Source organism: Chionomys nivalis, chromosome 11 (assembly GCF_950005125.1).
Source record: "Chionomys nivalis chromosome 11, mChiNiv1.1, whole genome shotgun sequence".
NCBI lineage: Eukaryota > Metazoa > Chordata > Mammalia > Rodentia > Cricetidae > Chionomys > Chionomys nivalis.
Window position 1 is genome coordinate 36,109,425 of NC_080096.1, and position 10,079 is coordinate 36,119,503.

At 35.2% G+C, this 10,079-nt stretch overlaps 1 protein-coding gene across 1 annotated transcript; it reads right to left on the reverse strand.

Moving 5' to 3' along the window:
• Positions 1-8,185: 8,185 nt before the first annotated feature.
• Positions 8,186-9,657, reverse strand: LOC130884464 (selection and upkeep of intraepithelial T-cells protein 7-like). The gene is made up of 2 exons (XM_057785574.1): positions 9,645-9,657; positions 8,186-8,502 (listed from the first exon to the last, which is right to left on the reverse strand). Exons 1-2 carry the CDS (start codon positions 9,655-9,657, stop codon positions 8,186-8,188), a joined length of 330 nt encoding a protein of 109 aa, XP_057641557.1.
• Positions 9,658-10,079: the final 422 nt, after the last annotated feature.

Here is a 10,079-nt window from a genome sequence, read left to right on the forward strand (position 1 = left end):
TAAGACACAGGACCAAACTTTTGTACATATAATGACGTTATGTGAAATGTGTATAGGAAGGCAAAGAATAACTCTTTTTTTAAAAGCCAGACAATATCAAAACAGTTCTAAATATGGATTACAGAGATCATGCTATCATCAAGATTTACACAAAACTTCAATGGTGAAAATAGTATGGAATTGGCAAAAGGGTAATGAACCTCCATAGGGAACAGTATAACACAGAATTGGAGGCACATTAGCCTAAGCAATTTATGCAGTACTAAAAAGATTCAAATGGAAATTTGTCTTTTGAAAATATGATTCCTAATTAGGAGCTCATATGCAAAATTATTATAATATAAACATTTTATCAATATCTCAAGAGGTATCAAAGATATAAATTTGAATTTATATAATTCAGAAAGAAAATCTACACAAAGAAAAGGCTCTTTGGTCTGACAATTACAGAACAAGGCATAAATTTTTAAAAGGTGATCAATTGAAATTTAGAAAATTTAAAACATTTTCCTCTGTAAAAGAGTGAATACAACTAATAAAAAGATGAATACAAAATAATATAAAATGAGCTGGGTCTCATGGGCTAGATAGATAAAGCTGGAATGTCACTAAGAACGTTGTCCCAAGGGTTTTCTTGTCTTCTTGATACTTTCATACATGAGACTTCTGTGTGATGCCTTAATTCAAATAATATGAAAATACTTAAAAGTTATGGTATGCTTTTTAGATATCTCATAATAGCATAAGTGATTTTATTTAACATTGTTCTAGCATATGATTTTCCCATGCAATGTGGGTAGGTGATTTGGCTTACTACCTGGAAAAGTGGGTTACAGTCAACAAAGAGACATATAGAGATTTAATCACTAAATGACAGGTATGTTTCTGGTATTTCCCTCCCATACCACCTACTGTTTCAGAACAATTAACACCCCAATTGAATTTGTTAAATATACTATTCTTCAAAGCAAATGACAAGAGAAATAAAAGTACAAAAAGACTTGTATCTAGCAATAAAAGTATATTAAAAACCTGACGGTAGAATGGCAAAACAAGTTCTAGCTAGTCCAATAATATATGCATCAATAAAAGGTAATGATCCAATTTTATAAATGTCAGATATTGATCTCTCGAGGATTTGTTGAATTAAAGGTGTCAGACAAAGATGGTTCACATGTTACAATCACAAATATATGATTCTAAAATGCAAATAAAAGTAAAAGTAAATTAGTAAGTCTCTAGGAAAAGAGAAAGGGAGATGAGAGATTGACACCAAAAGTCCACAGAGATAGTTTTGGGACTCACAGATACATACTTGGTATATGGAATGCAGTGACAATTTCATAACTGTATATATATTTCAAAGTTTACAAATTATTTCCCTTAAATATCAGGCAGAGTTTGTTGCAGGTCAGCTATGGTTCAACAAATCTCTTCATAAAAAATACTTTAAGATAAACATAAAATATTGGTTGTGATCTTTTAGTGGCTATTTAGTTGTATAACTTAAATCTCAGGAGTAGAATCTTGGAAACTGTGGACACCTACATTGGTGACTGTCAAGTCTACAAACTGTGACAATAAAGTTTTTTATAGGTTCTGCTGGCAATTTAGAACTGTTGGGAGCCCTTTCAGGATATGGTACCTACACAGTTGATCGAAGATACTTTGGAAGAAGGCAGCACAAACTATACATGGTGGGTTTTTAGGGGGATGGGAAAAGACACAAAGTTGGATTGTGACAGAAATGCGTTGGATCCTGGAGTAACTGGGGAAAGGGAATGTGTATGATCTTTGTGTAAAACTCTCAGAGAACTAGTTTTTTTTTTTTTTAAAAAAAAAAAAGGAAAAATAAAAAGGAGGAAGGAAACTGTGAAAATGGTATTGTTCCTGAATCTCAGGGCACAAATGATCCTATCAGCAGAATGAGATATGAAAGCAAAACCTCTCTTTTTAAGAACTTCATTGCTTTTCGGATTTCTAAGTCCCAATGGATAAAAGAGGTAAAGTAGTGAAATTCTAAGGCTAGACTTACTGAGGTAGGAAATACCCTTGTCTCCAACCATTGTCCACACCCAAATCACTTACCTGAGCTCCAGATTCTGTAGAGAATTTCTTTCCCGACCCTTCAAATATTCTCAGTGCGTTCAGGTTGCTCAACAAAGTTTCTTCACCATTAGTCGCTAACACACCTCTGCTCTTCCAGGGTTGGTATTCCCTCAGAGCCTTGGCTAGTTTCCTTCAGGATGCCGTTTCCTCTTGTCCATATCAAATCAGTATCGCTTCAGAGAAAGCAGGACGACTGCTGCTTTGCCCAGTAAAGAAGCCCGTGAGCTTACTCTCACTAGCAGCACGCTCTGTGCCACTCCGGGGCTCTGCTGTCTTCAGCAGGCCTGTTCCAACATGACCGGCTTGGTTCATGATGATATCTGAGGCAAGCTGTGTTTCTTTTACAGTTTCACCCGAATGTCCCCTAAAAACAAGCTAATGCTGGGGATTTCTCGCTTGCATCAACAGGAATGTGCTCTGGAAATTATCATTATAAAAAACTTCGTTTTTTCCACATAGTGTCTATAAGTTTTTAAACTTATAGATATCAGTTATGTTCTATTCCTGAAATCTCTACTAAATTTAGTCATGTGGAGGGCTCAGGATAGGAGACGCATTGGGAAAATAGTTGTCAGTTTTTTTTCTTATGAAATAAATTAGGAAATGTTAAACTAAGAAGAACCTGATCAAGACTTGTGCAGCGTTACCTCTAAGCTCTCCATAGGAAAATTCTAGTAATTACCTTGTATTAGAGGCTATAGACCACTAAGATCACAAAATGTAGACAGAAAATTATGGAACACAAAACATGTAATCTTTGTTTTTTTGATAATTTTCTTTATCTTAAATACAAAAAGAGAATTGTTTTTTCATTCCCTCAATATTTTATCAGAACATCAAAAAGGGACCACATAAAAGTTCTTTCTTCTGCCACACCACTTGTAATTTAACAAACTAAGTTTCTGTTAGACCAGAATAATGAGTTTCACAAAGACATACAATGTCTCTTCTTTCATCCACATAAATGTTTAAAGTTATTTAACAATTTCCAGTTATTGAGAGTTCAAATAAAAGACAAATATCATTTTCAGATTTTAAATCCACCCTTTTCTTATTTATAGACCATTGGATAGTTATTGTGAGATTTTAATTCTGGAAATCACACAATAAAATTATTGTCTAACTGAGATTTCTGGGAATTAGGTTCTGAGACATAGAATTGTGTGCAGGAACTTTACTGAGGTCATGTGCATAGTTTAAACACCTGTGGTCAAATGCAAGAAGTACAATTAAGGAGGAAGGATTCTGGGATTGAAATAAAGATTGTTCTTCTGGGAAACTATGAAGGCCCTGTAGAGTCAGATCTTTAAACAACAATAAAGGACCATCACTAGTACAAAGCTACCCCTGTGCTAGAAGATGAACAAAGACAGTCTGCCTTTGCTGAGTAATATTCCCAGAAATCATTTAACTGGGAAATTGTAAGTAATAATCTCCCCAATCACTTGGAGAATGGTGCCTCAGTCTGCAGTAGGACTTTCTTTGTACTGCCAGCTCCCAAGTAATAACACAGAGAAGTATGAAAGTTTTGCCTTAGCTTAGGTTTGTATCTAACTAGCTCTTATAACTCAAATTAACCAACTTATATTAATCTATGCTCTGTTACATGGCTTGTTTCCTCTTCTCGGCACTGTATGTCCAACTTCCTCCATATCTCACTGGTAAATCTCAGCCTTTCTGATTCCTTCCCAGAGTTTTTATCTCTGTCCAGAAGCCCCACCTGTCTTGTCCTTTCTAGCTATTGAGTCTTTAGCTCTTTATTAAAGGAATCAGAAGGTGCCTTGGCAGATAAGGTTAACAGAGATACATCTTCACAGTGAACAAAAGGCTTACCCCACAACATCAGTTCTGTAGGGAACTCTGAGTGCTCACCAGAGCATATATTCTATGACACCCAGTGTACTGTTTAATCTACACACACTGCAGTGGAGATTCCCCATAATTCAATATTGCTTCTAACATACAGTGATAAAAATTATGTGCTAAATGCTTACTTAATGTCAAGTCTTAGAAATATTCTATGAAGAAATCAGTAGGAATTAATCATGGCCTTATGAGTTACCACCTTAGTATAAAACTATCCATATAAGAAATACAATTGGATTTCATTTATGCCATAAATATTAGTTCTGAAACAAGACTGTTGTTAGTTCCTCCTTGATACTTCTGACAGGATACTCTGAATAAATAAACATGGAAATTCATGAATTGTACTTAAATTTGAATTATACTGGCCTTCATAAGCTCATGTATTTAATGCTTGGTCCTTTGTTGGTGAACTGTTTTGGGAAGGAATAGGAAATATGGCCTTGTGGGAAGAGGTGTGCCACTGGGAATGAGTTTTGAGCTTTCAAAAACACAAAATAGGCCCAGTCCATCTGTCAGTCCATCTGTCTGTCTGTCTGTCTTTTGTCACCCTCTCTTCCTCCTGCCCTTCTCCCCTTCCTCCCTCCCCCTACCTGCCCTCCTTCTCTTCAACTTGTAAATAAGATGTAAGGTCTTAGCTACTGCTCCAGAACTATGCCTATCTGCTTGTTGAATTGCTTCCCATACGATGGTTATAGACTGACCCTCTGAATCAGTAAACAAGCCCCAATAAACCCTTTCTTCTATAAATTGCTTGGTCATGGCTCTTCACAGCAATAGAAATGAGATAGGTTTTTAAAGAGGTAAGTGTGTAAAGAATGGTCAAAGAGGATTAAAATAATAATTTTCAGTAGCTGTAATCTATAAGAGTAGTGTAAAATGATCTGCTTCACATATGTGCTTGGAGAAACCTGATCTATGTAGGCACACTAGAAGATGCTGAGGTAGAGAGTCAGCAAACTGATCTACATGTAGAAAGAGAAGAATTAAAAAAAATCACTCAGATGTACAATAATGACTTCATGAGTTACTTTTGAAAAGACAGCATAAAAGAAGTTCAAGCCCTCTGTGATGACACACTTAGGAGTAAAATATAAGTTACTCATGGAAGAGAAAGCTGAAATTTTCCATTAGATTTCTAATAGTTCACATAAATAAACTCAAGTTCTACATATGTCTTTTTTATTATTAAGAGCAGGCAGAACTTTAGATAATAATGATTCATAAACTGGGATCTTGTAATTAGATTTTATTAAATCTATAAATTTAATTAGTACCAGTAGGATATATCAGTCATAATTTTTCTCACATATTTTTCTCTTTTAATAAGACTTTTCTAAAATTTTTTAGATCACAATTTAACTACAATATTTTTATGTCTTCATTTAAATCTCCCCATATAAGATTCTCTGCTCATTTTCAAATTCATAGCTTCTTTTTTAACAGTTTTTTATTGTATAGATGTATATATTATGAACATAAATAATCTAAATAAATAATCAAAAAGTGACTCATATGCATAGTTCCAGGGCTAATGTTTTGTCACTGGACAGTGAATTGGCATTTCTTCTCCTGTGGAAGTCACCTTTCCTGCTTCTAGCTTTCCTCAGTTGCCAATAGTTCTTTGTGGGGGATTGAGGCCTCATGGACTTTTCCTCATCCAGTTTGGCTGTCCGAGTTGTTCTTGGTCTTATCAGTGATGAGAATGTAACAAGTTCTTTCAATAATAGGCCAGTGATTGGTAACATGAAAAATATCACCAGGAAAGCTATCACAAATAGCAATTCTTTTATCCAGGAGTTGTATAACGGAAATTGAAGGTCTGAAAGAGAGACTGGAGAAGGTGAAAAAGTTAGGAAACTGGTGAGATTGTGTACTACATGATCAATTCTTAAAATAACACTTAATATTCCTTTACGTGTTATAGAATGTCTACAGTTAGGACTAAGTACTGTGATGCACACCTGTAATATCAGCATTTAGGAGGATGAGGCACCAACAAAAGAACAACAGTATGGTCTCTTAAGCAGGATCTGCTCAATGTAAACAGCAGTTGACAAGTGAGTATGGCTCACAGAACTCTCACAAGGCCCTACGCCTAGATGAAGAGCTACAAACAATTGATGGCTAGTGAGCAAGAGAAAATCAATCTTCTCCAGGAATCAATGCCCTGATAAGTTATCAAATACCAAATAGTTAGCTATAAACACATATACATATGAGCAACGCTAAATGGAATCAATATGTAATATTTATGCATTATATATAATACATATTTAAACAGTATATATAAACAGTATATACATAAATAAACAGTAAATTTAAAGTAAAAGGTATCATAAAAGTAAGAGATAGGAGTGCCACACGAGGATTTGAAGGTGAGAAAGAAAAGAATGGAAATGATGTAATTAAAGCAGTCATGTATGGAATACTGAAGAAAATTATTTAAATTTAATAAATAAATAAATACTGCAGTATCTATGGCTCTACATGAGATTCTTAAGTAGCCAAGAAATCTTCTAAATGAAAATTAAAATTGGAAACATTATACTTCCAACTACATAATTTTTTCAGTACTAAGGATTGAACCCAGAGTCTTACATTTCCTAGGCTTCATCTGTACCACCGGGCTAAATCTTCAGCACTAAAAGTCTATTATAAAGATACATCAATGAAAATGCTGCATGTAATGCTGACATATAAGCAGATATATTCATCAATGAAACAAAAGAGAGAGCTCAAAAACACACTCATGTATTTGTATTAAATATAAGTTGACAAGTGCATCAAATATATGCAATGGAGATAGAACAGTCACTTTAATGAATGTTGCTGGGAAAACTAGGTATCCACATGTAAAGAAATGTTGTTAAACCTCTGTACTACACCATATACCAAAAATATCAGACCAATAGCTTAAACATGTAAAGTTAAGGCTTGAAATCATAAGACTTCTAAAAGAAAGCATAAGGGGATTGGTTGGCATTGACCTCGGCAATAATTTCTTGAACACAACACCAAAGACAGAAATGAATGAAACAAAATTAGGAGAAGCTGCTGGAAACTAATTTGCACAAAAAAAAGGAATAAACCAGAGTAAAAAGATAACTATAGAGATGAGAGAAGAGGGGAAATATTTGCAATCTATATGTATGCTCAAAGATCAACACATATGAAACACACAGGTCAATGGCAAGTATTCCTTTGTCCATTGTTAAGGATATGTAAATTGGTGCATCCTAGCAGTTACTTAGAGAGTTATGAATATACTCAACATATAATCCAGCTCAACTTACAGTTATCATTTCCAAATAACTTTCTACTATTCCTTTATGGTCACTAAATTTGAAAAACATTCTTTGATGATCAGGGATAATCTAGAAGTTAATATTTTCTTTGTCTGAATTTTGTGCTTCCTCATACTTTCTCCTACAGGATCCTTAGGAGTGAGGGAAAGCACAGATTGAGTGAATATGTCCAGAGGAGATTGGGTTTTAGTGTTTTCCCCCTTGGCTTGAATCTCTGTGATTACATTTTGAATGTCAATGTATTCATTTTCATTGGACAATAATTAACAGGGCTTCTTTTATCCCTTGGTTTTATAAATTTAAAGGCTGAAAGTTGGAATTTTCAATAGAGATGCTTGAAAAATCTTACTATACATATTTTTTTCCAAGACCTGTCTAGCAAGATGATAGGAAATAAAAGAATAAAGGAAGCCCTGCTGGGACCCCTATAACCCATAAAATTCTCACTTATTGTTGGGAAGTCATGCTGAAAATAAAATAAAATAAAATGTTTTTTGCTCTAAATGGTTATAATCTCCTCTACATGTATTTCCCTATAAGTCTCTATATAATGGAAAATTGTCAAAGCACAAAAATAATTAGTATAATTGTATTAATCATTAATTAACTTTTAAATTATGATCATATCTTATCAGAAATATATCTATAGAGAGATTTCAGTTTCATGAATCTTTTTAAATAGCGTTTATATGTACAGGATAATTGTTAGTGTTGGAATAAATATGTAATATTTATTTAAAATAGATAATAAAACTTTGATACTTAAAAACTTAAAATATGAAAAAAAATTTAAAAGCCACCAAGATAATTTTCAAGTATTTCAGTTTATTGGACACAAGAACACTGGCATGCTATGCTCTACAAACAACTTACCTGCCACACTGAGGTTCAAGCTGGCCACATCAATGAAACCACTCATTAAATGAACATTGGTAAGGTCCATCATCAGAAATGCTGATATTATGAATTCTGAGGACCACTCTGCCCTTCCCAATGGCATCTTTCACAAACTCTGTGCGGTTCACATATTCAGGTGCAGCTTCTCCATGCGCTCCATGGCTACCTCTGTACAGGTTAACAGATCGGAAATGGCCATGCCTTAGCCAACGCATCTCCATAGACTCCACACTGCGTGGTGGGGTCACCTGGCAGCTGAGCTCAGCCTGGCCTCCTGCTCTAGCTACCACATGTCTTGTGGGAGTGGTTACCATCAGTTTCTCTGTGGAAGAACAAAGAATACCAAAGTAAGTCTGACGCCAAAACCACCGCTGCCTCTTAACTTTGTTCTAAAAAACTTTAAAAACTGCCCATCATACCTAGCTGATCCAAATGTTCAGCTCTGACTATATTCCCTACAGTCCATCAATGTTTTGTTTTTTGAAAACTCAATACTTTCATTGCACTTATAAAAATATATTTGGGAAGATGGGGGAGCAGGAAGCAACAATAATTCATTTCTCTATTTAAAAAAAAAAAAACAGTCATATGGGGGAAGAATCTGTCCGATGCAGCCATTTTGGAATTTCACAGGGCCGTAGAATTGTTAATTGCTGGGAACTATGTTGGATTTCCCCCATAGGAACAACTTAGAATGGGATGTTTATTTTGGTTTCTGGTCTCCTAGTGACCTCACTTTTATGGCGCTACAATGACTTTCTGATTTCCAGTGTTTTGTTTTTTAATGTTTTACTTGTTTTAACAATGGAGTGATGACGTTCTGCTCCTTCAGTGCAGGATGAGTCACTGCAAGAGTGTCTTACATTCTCTCCACAGCAAAAACCAATTAGAAAAAAGTAAACGAGTCACTCATCTTCAAGTCCCTTCCTCCATCTGAGATCTGTGTTGATCTCTGCCCATAACTGGCCAGGATGCTGAGAATAAGTGATGGTGGAGTGGTCTGCCCCAAATGGGACTTCTACATCACCCACTGATGGTGGAGTGCTCTGCCCTGGGTTCATTGACACAGTGCTGCACATTATCAAATCCATCAATATTTCATCATGGGTGAAGCAGGGGTTCAGGAGTAGAGTTTTCCACTCAGGCCTGAGAGTCTGTTGACAATTAATGGTTTCTGGAAGAAACCATTAGCAGAATAAGTTGCCTGTGTCCTAGTAAATAACCTTCTGTCCAATCCCATGCAGGCAATTCTAATTATACTCAAAGGGCCAGGCACAAAAAGATAGTAGAAGGACTGTGGGACTTGTAGGGAAGCAGAAAGGTCTGATCAGGAGAAGGAAGGGGTGCAAACAAGAAATGAGCTGAACATAACTTAAGTTCACTACACACATGTATGAAATGGTCAAAAGAATTTTGAAAGTATTTTAAAGAAAAATATAAATGAAAATTAAATAAACTTCTTACCTGAAGACATCATCACTTGCAGAAAAAGAAAGCATCCACAGTATCCAGAAAAGTAAGAGAACTTAAGCTTTATAATATCTAGAATTGAGACTAGAAAGTGGTCGTAGACAATGAGACATGAGGCATAGATTCTCTAGATAGACAGCTATTCTTAATAACTATAAAAAAGGACAAACTTAATACTTTCCCTTTTATAGAGTAAGGCTTTCCAGTGCTTGATAGAATGCCTATGTTCTCACACATGTTCTGATCAGGAGAGATTGTCTCAGTACCTTTATTGTATTGCCTCAATTTCTTGCATTTCATCATGGTCTATTACTTAAGTACAGCTAGACCAGCCCATAGACCCTAGGGAATACCAACTCTACTATGCTGCTGAATTGACATAATATTGAATTGACTCTTAATGACATATCCTTGTACCCATCAAATAAT